The 17,641-nt window shown below is 40.3% G+C and overlaps 1 protein-coding gene across 2 annotated transcripts; it reads left to right on the forward strand.

Annotated features, from left to right (window-relative positions):
* The first annotated feature begins 1,924 nt into the window (after positions 1–1,924).
* DEK (DEK proto-oncogene) lies at positions 1,925–17,386 on the forward strand. 2 transcript variants are annotated; one of them, XM_061995967.1, is made up of 11 exons: positions 1,925–2,188; positions 3,880–4,026; positions 5,470–5,571; positions 6,044–6,153; positions 6,957–7,051; positions 9,581–9,701; positions 10,506–10,688; positions 11,270–11,402; positions 13,599–13,747; positions 15,028–15,096; positions 15,795–17,386. In XM_061995967.1, exons 2-11 carry the CDS (start codon positions 3,891–3,893, stop codon positions 15,804–15,806), a joined length of 1,110 nt encoding a protein of 369 aa, XP_061851951.1. In that variant the 5' UTR covers positions 1,925–2,188; positions 3,880–3,890; the 3' UTR covers positions 15,807–17,386. The 2 variants fall into 2 exon arrangements, with proteins under 2 accessions (XP_061851951.1, XP_061851952.1); XM_061995968.1 differs by lacking the exon at positions 1,925–2,188 and adding an exon at positions 2,501–2,580.
* The last annotated feature ends 255 nt before the right edge of the window (positions 17,387–17,641 follow it).

Consider the following 17,641-nt stretch of genomic DNA (forward strand, 5'->3'; position numbering starts at 1 on the left):
GTCTAGTGCCTTTTCACTACACTGTGTAAATGCCTTAGGTAATGTTAACATCTTATACCCATTTATGTATCTCATCCAGGTCTCTCAGCCGAAACTATAGCATTAACTTCATCCGGTTGGGTGGAGAAAAGGCAGCTATACAGAGGCACCAATAAAGTGAAGCATCCCAAAGCAGTGTATTGGGAATGAATATTCTTACTCATGGTCAAAAATAAAAGATGAATCTTTCACTTTCTTGAATTCAGCAATTTCCCTTTAACGTGTCTGAAATCTTCTCAAATTTGCCCTCTCCTCTCAAACTGTAGCTTTGTAGATTTTTTTGCTAAGTCTTTTCAATGCATAGTGTTTCAATCTTGTCTGGGAGATGCAGCAATCAAGTATTAAACTGTTAACAGCATACTGAGACTACTTAATAAACTTAGAAATCAAAACAATACTGGGAAGAGCAGAGGTTTCAAAAAATGGAACCAAGTTAAGTTTCATAGCTGTTAAAGTTCTGACAGAAGAAATCTGTGACAAAATGAAATTTACCTGTACTACCAGTTCCTGAAATAATGGATTCAGTCTAAGGCTCTGCCTGCTACTGCAGTGGTATGTCTTCATTAAAAGGATCAATGAAGCCCTTATCTTCTATTTCTCCTCACGATGCTGCTCTAATGTGATACGTGTAGGACATTAACATAGGTAGTTTAACAAGGTAAATCATCTCCACTGGGTAAACACATCCCTCTTCACAAAACAGTAGTCCAATTTATCATCCCAATTTGAAGCACAGCCTTTGGATGTCTTCTGTCAGAATTCTCAATTAATCCAAACCTATTCATCTTATAGGAGTACTCTGTTGTCTTCAAACATCTGTCTTGTGCCATTTGTGTAGCCCATGGCTTAACGATGAGATATTTTTAGTCTCTTCATTGTGTGTTAACTTCAGGGTTGTCTAATTCTGTGTTGGTAAATTATTTGCATTTTCCCATTTAAGGCCACCACCATCTGTGATTGCAACCAGCTTTAAAAACTTTTTTAGAAAGGCATCTGCATCTCCATTGCCCAACTCAGTCCGTGATTAATATACACTCCCCTGACTTTCCTTTTGTAATAGTAATTGTAGTATTTGCCTTTTCCAGATTCCTAAGTATTTTAATCACACATATTTCCTAGGTTTATTGCTTTTTCTCCCAAGACTGTGCTGTATATACACCTAGAATTGACAGTTCTCATCAGTGTGGCCGTTTTCCCTCCCAAATTAAAGGTCAGCTATCTACAGCTACTCACACTACGTCAAAATCGCTTCCAGTCACCGGCACTGGCTTGTTGGGGGCCACTTCCCTTCACCACCACCTTTTCTAGAGCCGTCCTGTCTCCCGCTGAGGACACTTCAAGACCAGCCAGGCCTTCTCTCTGGCTTGCAAAGTTACACCTTAACCTCTGGCAGGCCACAGAACGGAGAGCCTTTCACCTTTCGGGGGCCACCTGTGACCCCACAGACGTTTTATGAGGGCAAGAAGGAGATTTCACTCTTCAGTCCCGGCTCTTTCTTCTGTTGGCCTCACTCCCTCAGCCCCGCGGCCGTTACGAGTGAAAAAGGCGGGACCATCCAGCCCTTCCCGCCCTGACGGGCACGAAGGAGACAAGGACGGCAAAGGCGTCCGGGAGTAAAATGGCGCTTCAGAACTAGTCCCCCTCAGAGAGCCGCCGGACGACAAAGCGGCGGCGGGAACGCCTCCGCGCCTCACGGCGTCCCGCGCTCCCTCCCACAGCGGCACCAACCCGCCCTCACGGCGTGACGTCAGCGCCGGCGGGCGCGCGCGCGTCACGCACGTCCACGCGCCCGGCCACAGCAGCCCTCCCTGCGCGCGCACCCTGCCCCTGTCCCCACCCCTCCCAGGGCCCGCCCCGCGCCCGCCGGGCTGCGGGCCGCTGATTGGCCGCCGCCTTCCCGCTTCCTTCTCCCCGTCCGAGAACCCGCCATTTTGAAAACCTTGTTGATTCCGGGAGAGAGAGAGAGACACGGTGCGTGTGACCGAGAGCGGCTGAGCGAGGGACCGGCCGGCGGCGGGACGCGGAGACCGCGCGCCTCCGGGGGTGCGGCCCCGCCCGCTCCTTCCTCCGGTGCCTGCCGCCTCCCGCTGCCGTTACTGCCGCGGCCGCGCCCGACGAAGGAGCCAGAAGCCGTAGGGTTCGTGCTGAGGTGGGTCCTGCCGCCATGGCCGTAACGGCGCCCGAGAGCGCGCGTTCGTCTCTTCCCTCAGCTCGCTGCGGGCGGCGCGGGCCCGGCCGGGCGGGAAGGGGCAGTGAAACGTGCCGCTGCGGAGACGCCGAGTGCTTGGGAGCGCTTGGCACCGAGCCGCGGGAGCCGCCTCCCTCCATCCCTCCCTCCCTCCCGGGCCTCCGCGGGACGGCGCCTTGTGTTTGCCGCCTGAGGCGTTTCCTGGGCGGGACGCTCTCCTGGCAGGGCACCCGCCGCACATCTCCTTGGCCGCCGTCTCCTCCGGGCGCTACTCCATCGTCGTCCTTTCCTCGGCCTCGCAAGTCTGGAGGGGGACAGGTGGCGAGTCCATCTCTGAGAAGTCCGGGACGAAGGTGGGAAGTGCGGTTGAGCAGGTTTGCGGGGTACCCTCTCCCGCCTGAAAATACCCCCGGCTTAAGTCTGCTTAAAAGTGCCTCCCAGTCCCCGTTTTTTTCTTAAACAAGTCGTTCCTCACGGACATGGTTGCTGAAAAGCTCAAAAGTCTCCAACTTTCTCATTCCTCTTCTGCTCCTGTGGAAAGGGGAAGGAAGGCAACTTGTGGTGCTTCACTTGCTTTTTCACTTGTGTGGACAAGTGAAATTAAGAGAGTGTGAAGAAATCGGATTACTTTCGTTAGTCAAACAAAATACTGGTGCTAACACTCAAAGAATTCTGGGAGGTTTGGTTTTTTTTTTCTCAGAGATTTAATAAAGAGTACTAAACTTTCTCTTTCCCCTTACTATTGGTGATACAACTTATGTTTTCTGACATTTAGAGTGCTGCTGTTCTCTGTCACCTGCCAATATTGCATATAAGCTGTTGATTTCACTACTGTTTATTCTGACCTCTTGTAGATAACATTGGCTATAGTATTGGCTAAATAACATTGTAAGTCAGATAGTACTTTTTTTTCCACAAGGACTTCATACTGTATTTTGTTCCAGATCTGTACATAGGGAAAGGTTTTTCAAAGGCAGAATTTTTCTAGAATGAACAGATACAGCTACATTCCTTTGTTAGACAATCTCTGGCTATCTGTGAGGTATTTTCACCTGAGAGTTAACATTTAAGCCACTTCAGATGCTAATAAAAGACACAAATGTACTAAGTATGAAGCATTTTATTATCTTTTGTTGTAGGGGAAAATCATTTTCAAGCACTAAAATGTCACAGCTATTTGAATTCTGAAAGCAGTGTTTATTTTTTCTGTATTGCTTGTGACTTGATTTTTTTTCTGTTCCCATTTCACATCTACAAGTGTAGCCTGTTTAACTTTTTTAGGGGACATGTATTCAGAGTTGACAGTGACCAGAAGTAACTATTCAGTTTATAATACTAAAATTGTGGTATCTCACGGTACTTCATAGATAAGAGCATTAGCTGCTTTGAGTGGATGTTTCTGAATGCTTCACAAACAAAGCTGGAAAGAATTTCTAACCTTCCCAACTGTTCTTAACTGGGATGGTTGCAGAATGGATGTTATGTATTGTGGGTATGCAGAATACTTCAGTGTCTTAAAGCAAGTGAACAGTCACAATACAAGCACTATGATGTTACTTTGACCATACAGGAAGATTTTTGTTTTAAAAGCAGCAACATTCATGTATTCTTCATGTATAATTCATGATGGTTTCCCTGTCTGCTTTCTACAGAACCATACACCATGTCTTCTGCTGTTTCATCAAAAGAAGACACGATGTCATCTGAAAAAGCAGATGAGAAACAACCTGAAACTGAAAGCAAAGCTGAGGAAAGTGAGGAAGATGAAGAAGAGGAGGAAGAGGAGGAGGAAGAAAAAGGTACTTGTTTTTCTGCTGAGTAAATTGTCTTTTTTACTGAATGCAGTGTCCTGTGATCTTGGATAGCTGTACAGTTATTGTTTAGGAGATTCTGTGGTACATCAACCTCATGGGTCATAGATGCCTTCCCAGTAGACTGTAACAGGCAACACCAGAAAGAACAATGCTGATGTTCCTCAGGCAAGACTGAAGGAATTGACAGCATCCCGATTCCTGTGCTAGGGTTTTTTGTTGTTGTGCAGACTTTATATTGGAAAGGGGATATTCTGTTTGTCTAATTTTGTCAATAAAAGTGATGACGATGTCATAAGACGAGCAAGCAGGGCAGGTTTTTGGATGTGGCATGAACTAAAGAGTAGTCAAGGCATGTGAGATGTGTTCAAGGAACTACTGAACACAAATGTTAATTTTCATTGTGACATCTTTAGACACCTGTTATACAAATGAAAGGCCTTCCTGGAGGTAGAGCTGCAGTATGGCACAGTGAAAAGCAAGTCACTGATAACTCTTGGATTCTTAAAAGAGATGAAGTTTGTCTTTCAGAAAAGTGGTAGAAAAAATTATGCTCTTTGGGAAGCAATAGAGTAATTAGATTTTTAGAAATCTCTGTTTCTTGTGTACATGGAACTATGTTTTGCTTTTGGGTGTTAAAACCAGGATAGCACGTCTGTTTAGTGCTAAGCATTGCTTGATTTGAAGTGTTTTAATGTGAGACATTTAGGTGCTGGTACCGTTGAAGTAGTGGTATGTAATGTATACATAAAGCAATCTATATATATTCATTACTAAGCAGTATCAGAGTTACTGGGAGTAGTATTCTTGTAGTATGGGGACACTCATATTGTGCCTTGCAGAGTGCTGCAGTGAGTAGCCCTGTGAGATGTAGTCCAGTTCCACTGTGCTTGTGCTTCTGCCTGTCCTGCCGATATTTGTGAGTCTTCCAGTCCAGTAGTGAGAAGAGAAAGTGTCTGCGGTCATACTGGATTCTGCTTCTGCTCATCTGGTGGTAGTGTTTCCCCTGAGAGAGCAAAAATGAACTGTGCGTGTAGGGGTTGCAGCTTCTCAGAAGGAGACTGTGTAGTGTCAGTTCTGTACCTCAGAAAGGCAGTTGAGGGAGAGAAGGATGTGCTTCTGAAAATGTGTAATGCTGCAATCTCCATTGTGGGATGAAGTTCCTTCTAGGAAATACCAAGTTTTCAAGGTTAAGTTGAATACAGGTGTATGGTTAAGAAAGAGACTCCTCTAGTTATATATATATATATATATGACTCTCTAGGACACCAATGACCTCTTAGCCAAAGATTTGGAACTGTCATAGTACCTGGTTATGTCAATATCCATTTTTGGTTTCCCATTTCAACTCAGTGTTGTATTGCCTGTCACTACAGTGTAATCTGCTCATGAAATGAAAATTGCCATGTTTAAGGAAGCTGTCTTTTGCAGAAAAGAGTCTCATTGTTGAAGGAAAAAGAGAGAAAAAGAAGGTAGACCGACTAACCATGCAAGTGTCCTCGTTGCAAAAGGAACCTTTTACAATTACACCAGGTAGGTTTGTCCTGTCACATAAGAATTGTTTTGGGAATAACAGTGAAACCTCTTAAAAGATCAAATTATTAATTTTGTTGTAGATGAAACCTAAGAGCCAATATCTGCTTTAAAATAGTAATGCTATTGTAATTCTTTTGAAAACCCTCTTTTATTCTGTAACATCAATTTAAACTACAAGAGTTATATAATGTTTAAAGTTACCTGGAACAGGATCTTTGGTACCTGCTAACAAAGGCAGGAGCAACTAGGATAAAAAGGGCTGTGAAATCCTTGTACTCTGGTCTAGGTAGTATCAAGGAAGAAAGATAAAGAGACTTTCAGGATACCTAATTGATAGGAAAAGGCCTTGCTTAATGCTATTATGAAATAACTTCTTTGCTTTTTCAAGAAAACAGTAGATATTTAAAGTTTTAAACACATATGTAGCTATGAACATGGTGAATAACATAACTCATTGTAACTGTTTCAGGAAAAGGACAAAAACTCTGTGAAATTGAAAGGATACAATTCTTTCTGAGTAAAAAGAAGACAGACGAACTTAGGAACCTGCACAAACTCCTCTACAACAGACCAGGCACTGTAAGAACTAAAAATCCATCATGTGTGTTTATTGGTAAAAAGAAATGAAAACAAAGAAGACATTTGGTATCTTGATGAGAGCAGGTTTCCTGTTATAAGGGCTGTTGCAATGAAAGTTCAACCCTGTTCAAACTGCAGGTGTATTGGTAGAAGTTGTTGATTGGTTTATATGGAAAAATTTGGGTTGTAAGCAAAAATTGGTCACGATAGAGAAAAGGTTCAAATGTAAATCATGGTCCTATGTTAGACTTTAGGAAAGCAAGTAAAGCAAACCTGCTTTAGCAGCCTGTATAGTAAAAATGAAATTGATTGTTCTGTTACAAATTATATGGTACAAACTGTGCAACAGAAGGTCTTCAAGACCCACCTGGACACGTTCCTATACCTCCTGATCTAGGTGAACCTGCTTCTGCAAGGGGATTGGACTAGATGATTTCTAAAGTTCACTTCCAACCCCTACCATTCTATGAACAGGCTTCATATGATAATAGTTGTGCAAACCTGTGAATAATCATGCAGTGCATTCTAAACAAGCTTGAAATGGCATGTCATTTCTACCTCTTAAGTTATTAAAGGGAATTAAAAGTACTGAGATCAAAGGAACTTCATTGTTGTTATTTGGCTGTCTTGAGATAAAGGCATAATCTGTGTAGGTTCTAACTTAAAGGGTATAACTTTTTGGCAACAAAAAGGGAAATGTTAGATTAGATTTTTGTTGTGTGAAAAATTAACAAAACAAATGTAGTTGGATGAAATGTTTTAAACTACTTGCAATGGAAAGGAATCTGTGTGCTCTGTTCTAGGTTTCTTCCCTGAAGAAGAATGTGGGTCAGTTCAGTGGTTTCCCATTTGAAAAAGGAAGTGACCAATATAAAAAGAAGGAAGAAATGTTAAAAAAGTAATGATCTCTATTTCTACTTAACAAAACTAGACTCGTGCTATACACTCCTTTCTGTTCTCCAAGTTTTACTTCAGATTTGAATTTAAACCTTTAAGATGAGTGACTCTTTGCTAAAGCTCTAGGATCACTTTCCGAGTTCATTTTCATCTGGTCTCTTAAGACAACTTGAAATGTATTAAAAAGTGAAGTTGTGGACATTCTTACTCAGTTCCTAGAGTCTGAGCTATTAACTGTTGCGTGCTAGCTAGCAGATTCTTCTGTCAAGTGTGAGGAAAACATTATTTAGCTTGGGCCAAGCATACTGCTGGGAATACACTGTATTCATGGTGAAAACTTATTCTGTGCTTCAAAACGTTCCTCCTTCAGAATCCAAGCCATTTCTACTTATTGTATATTAAACATAGAATTGCTGTAGCCACTCATCTAACAAATACATTTTATTTCTTCCTACATAACCTGCTTCTCTTAAAAGAGGAAGCTGCTGCAGCTTGGTTTTGACTAAGGATTTAAAAATGCCTTTGCATATTTGCTCAGCTAGTTGTAACAAATGAAAAGACCAATAACTTCTACACAATTGAGTCTAAATTTGGAGGGGGGTATTAGTGTCAGTTTATTGATGGTTGTAAGACTTTCAGAATTTGAGCTTTGCAAATCTTCCTCAGATCTGCAGTTTGCTAGGAACAGGGCTTCAAATGCATGTGAATCTACAAGACAAGCTCTGTCTTTGGATGGGAGTTTCCTCAGTGGTTTAATTGGATGTTTCCCCTTATCTTAAAAAGGTCACAAGATAAAGTGTGTTTGCACATGTTTTTCATATTTTCCGTGTGAAAGAACTTGTAGTAAAGTTAGCGACTCTTCAATCTTCAGCAAATATTCCTAACACTGGTTGTGTTGTCACTTCTATATCAGGGTCCTGAGCCCTGTATGTTTGTGTTCCTGTGGTCATTTCTGCTGCTTTTCATAGCTATGTATGAAACACTGCTGATCAGGTGATTAATTTATTCCACGGGGTTGATTTCTGCTCACATTTGACAGCATTGAACAAGATGAACAAAGGACAGCGTTTGTTTTGCAGAATCTTACTGTTTGAGTTATAAACTAAAAAGAGTGAGGGTTGAGGTTGCTTTGGGGACTGTAGTTCTTGGATTTTGTAAATCAAAAACTGCTTGCTCTAAGTTGCTAAATCAAAACTTGTGTCCACTTGTTTATTCCACACTTGAACTGCATTTTAATTCTTACTACAGGATGTTTGCCATTAACTGCAGATATACCTCCAATGCATTAGAAATATGAAGGGATTTGGGAGGTGATATTTATTCTTCATATATGTTAGTTCTAACCTAAGTTCAAATACAAAGACAAATGCCATGTGTAAAAAATAGTCATGAGGAATTTTAGTTGAAGCAGCAATGGAACCATAACATCTTTAATTCAATATACAAGGCCTTGAAAGTCTGAAATAGAAACTTTGATGCTGTGCCTGTTTTAAATGTGTTAATGAGTTCAGTACTTTTAACTCTGTAGTATTATTGTCTTTTAAAATGCAAGAGCCTGACCTGAATCTGCAGGAATACAAGTATTCCACTGTCTCCAAAAGCTAAACAGGAAGGCTCTCTGCATTTAAAAATTGCACAATTTCTTAAATAACCTTATCTAGAAGAAAGATTGAAAGATTTAACGTCACTGTTGAATGAACTATATTCTGAGGTGGGGAAATGCACCAAACCAGTTAAGATTTCCTCTTCCCATGCCCTAAAACATGAGAGAGAAAGTTGTTCCGTCCCCTTAAAAGCCTCTGAGTTTAAAAGGTCAGTCTGAAATTAAATGCTACTTCAGAGATTCTGTAAGCCACCATGAGATAGCTGCGCAGACTTTTTAAGTAAACAAAGGAAAATAAGTTTCCTCTGACTTTAAAACTCTTTCTGGTAATTAAACTTGTGCAAAATGGTCAAGCAATAAAATACACTTTTCAGGCAGCAGTGTACAAAAAGAGTGTAGAGGAAAGCATAAGCATTTGGAGGGAGGTAACAGGAAGATCAAGTGTATGAGGGGTTGCTTTGTTCTGTAAAATCTCACGAAGCTTGCATTTTGATGTCATACCCTCATGGGATTTGACTCCTTTCCACTTTTTTCAATATGTGTGGACAGATGTTAAAGTGGGACAGTTGGTCTGAGATCCTTTTGGAGAAAAGGGGATGTATGTCAGAGTTTCTTTAAATATTCTGTCTTCAGCAGAGGTACTTCCAAAAAGAGGTAAGGAACCAGAAGAAGTAAAGAAAGGCTCTATGCCCCCTTTTGTTTAGATATCCTTCTTTACACACATGTGGGCTTAGCAATTCTGATTTGATTTGCTTTATGTAATATGGTGGTGGTTCTTTGCTTAACTATAGACTGGAAACGTAGTTAAGTCTCTATATTGATGGCTATTGTCAGGTTGCAGACACAAACCAGGTAACAGCTTATAGCAGTCAAATGTTGAGTGGTTGATTAGGATGTGATACTGAATCTTCTTTTTTTCCTCTCCAGATTCAGAAATGCAATGTTGAAAAGTATCTGTGAAGTTCTTGACTTGGAAAGATCAGGAGTTAATAGTGAGCTGGTAACCAGAATCTTAAACTTCTTAATGCACCCAAAATCTTCAGGCAAGGTGAGATGCAGATTGTTATGCTTGCTTTTATAGCTCTGCTCTGATGCAAAATGCAATTACTTAGTGAAGTAGCAATAGCTTCTTGAAAGGGAGTAGCTCTACCCCTGCTGGCATCCATATTGGGGTGAGGACTTTGTTAGAAACTATATGCTTACATGTAAGCACACCCATTGTATACTGTTACAGCATAAAAGTGGCCAAGACATGAAGCTAATTAATCTTACTGGACTGGCAGTATTTAATCTGAAAGCAATACTTCGATAGGTATTCAGCTGTTGCTCAGGAAATGAAACTTACTCTCAGCAAATACTGGTGAGTGATATGAACAAGAGTCTATAGGACATAGGGACCCTGGTACTGAGTGTCAATAAAATGCAGTTTTACATAAAATGTGTCAGCATTCCCACCTTTAATTTGTAGTAAGAGTTGTCAGCTAATTGGTTACCAGAAGAAAAAACGTGCTTTTATAGATTAGGAGAGTATATGCAGGTAGAAGGATTGTTCTTTCTTATTTCCTTCCCCTAGTGCCCAGCCTTTGAAGATTTGTCTGGGTGGTGGATATGGAAGGGATACTTAGCCTAGGACTGAAATTTCCTTTTACTCAGCTCCATCTCTATAATGAATTTCTACCTACTGCTAAACATTAGGGCTTAACTGCACTACACAAAATAGCCCTGGGGTTTGTTAGCAAGACTTTAAACATCTTATATTTGTTTACTGTTCTTTCATGTGATTGGAAAGAATGTGTATTTCTGAAATTCACTTTTGTGTTTCTGTCTGCTAACACACATCCCTGTTTCTCAGCCATTGCCAAAGTCCAAAAAAACACCAAGCAAAGGTGGCAAAAAAGAACGCAGTAGCACTGGAACAACACGAAAAACAAAACGCACCAAGTGTCCAGAGATCTTGTCAGATGAATCCAGTAGTGAAGAAGATGAAAAGAAGGAAAAAGATGACTCTTCAGAAGAAAAAGAAAGTGAGGATGAGGTAAGGAGGTTGGGTTTTCTTGTTTCTGTTTTTCAAAGTAAGGCTAAAGAAATTGGCTGCAGGTTGTCATTATATGATTTGTTACCAACTGGTAATTCTTGGAATGGGTGGAGTTGGGGGCAGGTATTTCATTGACTGAATGATTGGAAAGAAAAGGGAACACCTCTGCAATTTACAAGAGATTTTCATAACTTCTTAGTGAAATGACACTAGAGAACCTATAAGATAAAAGGCAAAGGTTCTTATTCCTGGGTTTATCTATGTACCTTACAAAACTATTTGCTTTATGTCATTTTGGGGCAGCTGTGGTTTCAAACATAGCTGGCTACATTTCATGATGACTTTCTGTCTGTGTGTCAGTCTTGGGTTTTTAATTGGGTACCTGGAGCTTAAATTTGAGTTCAGTAGAGATCCTTGACCTCCCCCTATGGTATAAGGATAGAAAGAGCTTGTAAAATACAGTAATTACATTTGCTAATTTAGTTTCTATTGACAGAAAGGATAAGTTCCAATGTGGGAAAGAGGAATGAATTGTTCAGGTAGAAACCACCATTTTAATCTTCTGTTTTTCTCCTTTATAGCCTCCTAGAAAAGCATCTAAAAGAGAAAAATCTAAAAAAGTGACTTCCAAAACCAAAAAAGCTGTGAAGGGTGCAAATGTCAAGAAGGCAGATAGCAGCACTACTAAAAAAAACCAGAACAGTTCTAGAAAAGGTAAATACTTTAAAGCTTTCATCGTTTGTTGTCGTGTAGCTTAACTGGCATGCTTATTACACAGCAAGCTTTTGCACCTAATTATGGAAGAGAATAGGATTTGGTGAATTGTTGGCTTGCTACTTGGTAACAAAACAAGGTTTTGTTTTGTGTATATTTGATGTAATTTCTGTTGTCTATGTCTAGATACTCTCAGTTTATACATTAAAAAAAGTATCAGCCTAGTTCTCCCATTTGTTTGGAAGAGTTAGCAAAATTCTGTTGATACCTTGAGTGATTTCATGTGAATCTTAAAAGTGATGTAGTAGTGTATATCCCACTGTGTTTGGCTTTTCTTCAGCAGCTTGACTTGGGTTTTAAAATAGCGTTCTGCTTGCCTTCTGTTGCTAGTGGATTTAGGTTCTTAATACCTGTGTAAAGACTGCAGCAGTGCAGGTGAGGAGAGGTTGATTTCTTCCTGAGCAACTTTGCAGAAGAAGACCTGTTGGGGCAGACAGCTTTTTCAGACAAGTTGAACTCCATTCAGCAGTGTGTCCTTGTGATAAGGGATGCTGCCAACCCTCTGGGCTGCTTCAGCAACGGTGCAGCCAACTGTTTGAGGGAAGTGATAATTACTCTCTCTTAAGCATCTGTGAGGCTGCTTCAGGGATGCTGAGTCCAGCCTTGTGCTTCCTGGTGCAAGAGAGAGGTATGGACATTCTGGAGCAAGTCCAGTGAAGGGCCACCAAGATGGCCATGAGGCTCAAGCACACGCTGTAGGAGAGGAGGCAGAGAGAGCTGGGCTTGTTCAGCCACAAGACAAGACAGATAAAGGGGGTTCATACCCCAGTCTGCAGCTGCCATGTCAGAGAGAGTGGGGAAGGAAAGGCTGGGCTCTGCTTGAAGGTGCATAGTTGAGAGGACAGGAGGTGACTGGCACAGGCTGCCACCAGGGAAATTCCAATTACATGACAGGGGAATAAAAGCTTCACCATATGGACAGTCACACAGAGGGGGGTCTGGAGCAGTTGTGGATTCCTTGTTGTTGAAGATGCTCAGAACTCAAGCTGGCAGGGCCCTGAGCAGCCAGCTCCACATTAGCCCTGTTCTGAGTAGTGACTTAAACCAGGTGATGTCTGGAAGTCCTTTCCCACCTTAAATTCAATGGCAGTCTGTCACAAGGGTAGTACAACTTATTAATGCAGCTTATATCCATACTATAAATGCACTTCATTTAATGCCAACATTGACATACATATGCTCTAGCACAGGCATCAGATCAGATTAATTATCCTGCTTACCACTGTATTAAGAAAAGGAAAGATGAAACTCTTAGGCATAGAGTTGTGCCTAAACTTCTTTTGTAGCCTTATTTCTCAGCAGAGGAAACTGATCTGTGCTGAAGTGAATATATTCTCAGACTGGCTGCTGGCAGTACTCATGTGACTGACTGTGTTTGTGTACACTGTGTTTTGTCATTAGCATAGAGAAATATGATATAAAAACAATGTCATTTATGTGTTTTGGGTATGTTATACAATGTATTCATGTATTCATGCCTTTCTGTTGTGAGAGTATGGTTGCAGTACAGAAATGAAACTATTAATGAGCTTACAGAAAAACCTACTTGTCTAGGTTGTTTGACATCTGCTCTGAATTTTGTCTTGTTGGCAGTAGAGGAACTGAGTGGATGCTGGAGTCATTCAGTCTACTTTTTTTTTGCTGCTGGAAAAGATTGTAGGAGTGTCCTGTTCCTCTTCACTTTATGATTCTGTCCATTTGTTATCATGGTATTTCTGGTAGCGTGGTCAGTAATACAGCATTGCAAAATGTCAAGATCCTTGTGCACAGCACACTGGGGAAGAAAACCATCCAACCTCCTTTTTAAAGCAAACAAATGGGGTTTTTTAGGGCCATAATACCTCAATTTGGAAGCATTGTAATAAACCTTTTTTAGTTTAATCCATCCCATACTTTGTAGAGTACATATTGATTTGTAAACTGCTAATTCATCAACAATGATGCAGATTCATAAATAAATGTAGTGGTGATAGCATTAGCTTTATTTTTAAATGGATGCTCTGGCAAGATGTCTATTTTAAGGGAGATCATCTGCATCAGATATTTGGGGAAAGTTCAGATGGCTTCTGTTTTTAAGGAAGAAAGTAGATAAACTGAAAATGTTTTATTACAATTCAAATTACTCTTTCTGTTCAGAAAGTGAGTCTGAGGATAGTTCAGATGATGAACCTTTAATTAAAAAGCTGAAGAAACCACCCACAGATGAAGAGCTTAAAGAAACTGTCAAGAAATTGTTGTCCAATGCAAACTTGGAGGAAGTCACAATGAAACAAATCTGCAAGAAGGTAAGCAACTGCGATTTTACAGTCTCATTTTAGGTAGTGGGTTGTCTGTGGAGGGACTTTTGCCATCTTTTCAGAAACAGAGCTTGGCACTCGACCCAGTGGTTCACAAAGTAGTTTTGCATTGATTTGTTTCCTTGCTAATGGCTATAACAGAGTTTTGACATTAAGATATGCAACATTGATAGCCAAACATTAGAAGGGAAACATGCAAAGAAAAATTATGTCCCTGGAAAGTGGCAGTGTGATCTCCAAAACAGCCGCCATGTATTGAAAAGCGAAACTGAGTTGTGTAGGGCGTGCAGCAGCTTGCTGCTGTCAGGAGGGAAGGGCTATGTCTTACTCTGTGTGTATCTCCTGCTCACCTTGCTCTCAGTATGCACCCTTGATGAATCTATTCAACTCTCCTCTGTCATCAAAAAATGAATAGTTCTCAGCTGAGTTAGAGAGTTGAATCAGTTCAGCAAGGAATCTGTTAATTATCAGGATGAATTGTGCCAGGAAGGGATCCTGTGGCCAAAAAAGGAAAAGATGGGAAAAGTGATCAAAAGATGGATAATATAATTACTTGGACATTTTCTTTAGTTGCTTAACTCACATATTTGTTTTTCTGGTACTTCCAAGAAGTTGTCTTGAGAAAGTCAAGCCTGAACTTGTGAGAAACCTATGTGTTTATAATCTGTACCAACTTTTTGTCATGTTTACAGTGATTCTAGAAGTGTGAAGTTTGGTATATTGACATAAAATACTTCTCACTGATTGTCACTGTTGGCATCTGGTTTTGATTTGGTCCTCTCCCAACCGGTTAAGCACAGAATAGTTTTAGAATAGCACTCAAGTCTATTGACTCTTCTATTAAGTCAATTGAAACCATCACAGTTCTTATTACCAGATAAAGAAATATCCTCGGGATTGTGTATTTGTTTAGCTTCCTGCACTAATGCAGAGGTCTCCAATACCTAAAGAGCATGTAAGACCAAAGATTAGATAATTCTTCTTTACCTGACATGGCAAGCTAGGCATTCCAGTTTGTTGATGTGAAAAATTATAGTACCAGTTTAGGCAGTGACCAAACGTAAAGAAATGCATGTACCTACTTAGACCATATACATATTTATAAGGACTGGAAAAGAAACTTGTGACTTTCCATAATGAACACAGGATGTTTTGGCAGTTGCAATAGTGGATGTGCCATGCCAGTCTTTACCTTAATTTCATTTAAGCTCCTGATCATACAATACATTGCAAGTAACTTGAGGTTTGTTTGGGGTTTGTTTTTTTAGGTATATGAAAACTACCCAAGTTATGATTTATCTGACAGGAAAGACTTCATTAAAGAAACAGTCAAAGAGGTAAAGATTTTTGTCATTTAGAAAACTTTTTGTCTGGGGGTTTGGTTTGTTGTTTGTCTGGTTTTGTCTTTAGCATATTAGAGAGTGGCATGGCACCCTGTTAACACTGATTTTAATAGCCCCCTGGATGGTATTGGAGGTGCATTTGTAGGTAACAAAGCTCTGGCAGTGAGAGAAGGCAGAAGAGGATAAAGAGAGAGAGCTTTTTTTCCTGTGTATTTTCCTGGTAGCAGAGTTAAAATGTTGCTCTTGAGTTTGCTGCACTGAGGATGAGGTCTGAGCTAATGCACTCATGGCACAGGGTTTACTGTCCAGTCTGTGGTTGGACAACTTGTAAAAACTTGTAAAAAGCAAAACAATTAAAACTTGTATGGCTTTTGCTTGCTTCAAAACCAAAAATGGAACTAGAGAAGTGAGATTCACTTTGTGGAGTTAATAAAGGAACTTTTCTTCCTCCTGTGGCTTCATTTGCAGGTGTTGAGATATGGCTATTTAGAAATAGTTATGTCTATGTGCTTTGTGTGTGTCACTATCAGTGAGGGTGTAAGAGAGCAGTGTCTCTGCCATAGGGATGTCCTTGGCTTTTTGTGATAGCAGAAGCAGAGTGTGTTTTAATGATAGTCTGTCTCATGCAAAAGGAGAGGCTGTATGTAACTGAATTGAGAGAAAGGAGAAAACTAATACACTTCTCTTTTCAGTTGATTTCATGATCTGATTTCACTGTGGGAAATGAAGATTCCTGGCTTTATGTTCCCATGGATTTGAAGATCTGATAGGCACCAGCAAAAGGAATGTGTCTTACCCTTGTGGTATTCAGTCAGAGCTGATTCTGCTGATCTAATGTTCAGAGTGTTGATGTAAATTGCTTTGTGTATTTTATTTTTTTAAAAAAACCCAAGAAGACAAAAGCTGCATTTGATGCAGTTTTTAGTTGAACATACTTAAGTTTTGTGCATGGCAATAAATGTTCTCTTTTTTATAGGTTTTGTACATTTTGAATTGCTTTGTATAACTAGATTCGTTAGAATCATCATAGCTTTTTAGCGTGGATTGCTAGCTTGGAGGGGGTTTTCAAATCAAGATGAAAGCTGCTTATTTGCAGATATATATGCAGAGACTGGAATATTGCAGTATTGGTTATAAAGTTATTTTGAATACTTATCCATTCTCAAAATAACAAGAGCTAGTCACACGTTAATGTCTTTTATATTCTGACACATTCTACAGATGCAGAGTTATTCTAAATCTAGATTGCTGTCTTGCATGTGTAGGCACTGAGAGAACTGTCAAAGCATGGTAACTAATTGGCATATAGATGTTATTTTTGTACTTTTAAAAGGCTTTCAGTTGTGTATATAAAGTTATTTCAGATTCCTTTTGTGCAAATCGGGTTTTTTTTTAATCACGTTACCTTGGCATTTATGACATGAAATGTCAGTGTTCAGCAGTGAGGCTGTGCTGAAAGTGGTATGCTGAAGGTTTCCTGAATCTACAAGGTTTTTATGTTTGTCCCAACTTACATTGTACAGAATCTAAAGTGTAGTTTTATACTTCAGCTTTTCTGCATTTAACTTTGTACAAAAGACTATGGACACGTTTATTTCAATGGCTTGACATGGTAAATAAAATCCCTCCAAAGGCTATAGCAAAATTTCTAAAGTTCACTTTGCTAAAAACCTTTTATTTAGTGTCTTGACTTGATGGCCTGGCATCTCAGCAGCGGGTATCCAAGGTGGACAGCTGGGAGGCTCAGTAGCTTTGGAAATCCCCAGTGCAGCTTCCAGATTGGGCACGCTGACATGCGTGGTTAAGCTCTCTTCTGCATGGGAAAGCTCTTCTCAGCCTGAGCTTTGATGCCTCAGTGTGAACAATGGCACTTTTAAGCCTGCCAGTCTTGTACTTCAGCCCACTGCATTTTTGGATCCAAGTGAACTATTTGCATCAGCTTTTGTTGTTTAGACTTCTGTTCCTCATACACCTTGTTGCTAATACGAGGAGTCCTACACTTCAAGCCATGAAACTAATGGGCTGCCATTGGCACCATGAGCACAGAATCCCTCTGACTGTAGTATTGCTGGAAAGACAAAGTGTATTTTTTTGAATTTTATTGTTGTACAGTTGAGAAATAAGGGTTCATAAAAGATCTAAATCTTGCACATGTTCAGCCAGTTGGGAGTATTAATCTTCACACACTCTTTGGATTTCTTTGCGTGGAATCATTTCTAAGAAGGCTGAATGTAAAGGGGGGGTTTTGTATCCAATAAATGTCTTTCAGAAAAATGTAAATCAATTTTGATGACCTAAGATTTGCTTAAATGTATAGTAAAAAACCCAAGTCTATACAGAAACAAGGTTGTTGTCTTTTATCTCACCTGGTAGAAACCGTTGAAGCCTGATTCAGCAGGCTTCTCTACTTTCAAGATACTGTTGCTGAAATGTATGTCCTTGCACCAGGAGGAGAGTTTATTTCGTCTGGGAGGTTGCCTTGGCCTCGGGTTTGGTGTGGGGGTTTTTCTGAACTAACTTGGTATAGAGAATTTTGTCA

This window comes from Colius striatus, chromosome 4 (genome assembly GCF_028858725.1).
Source record: "Colius striatus isolate bColStr4 chromosome 4, bColStr4.1.hap1, whole genome shotgun sequence".
In the NCBI taxonomy this organism is placed as follows: domain Eukaryota; kingdom Metazoa; phylum Chordata; class Aves; order Coliiformes; family Coliidae; genus Colius; species Colius striatus.

Bases quoted from the DNA above. Each gene is read 5' to 3' on its own strand.
- DEK (XM_061995967.1), top strand. From the start codon at position 3,891: ATGTCTTCTGCTGTTTCATCAAAAGAAGACACGATGTCATCTGAAAAA. The intron at 6,154-6,956 runs GTAAGAACTAAA...GCTCTGTTCTAG, and splicing joins TCTACAACAGACCAGGCACT to GTTTCTTCCCTGAAGAAGAA. The intron at 9,702-10,505 runs GTGAGATGCAGA...CCTGTTTCTCAG, and splicing joins ACCCAAAATCTTCAGGCAAG to CCATTGCCAAAGTCCAAAAA.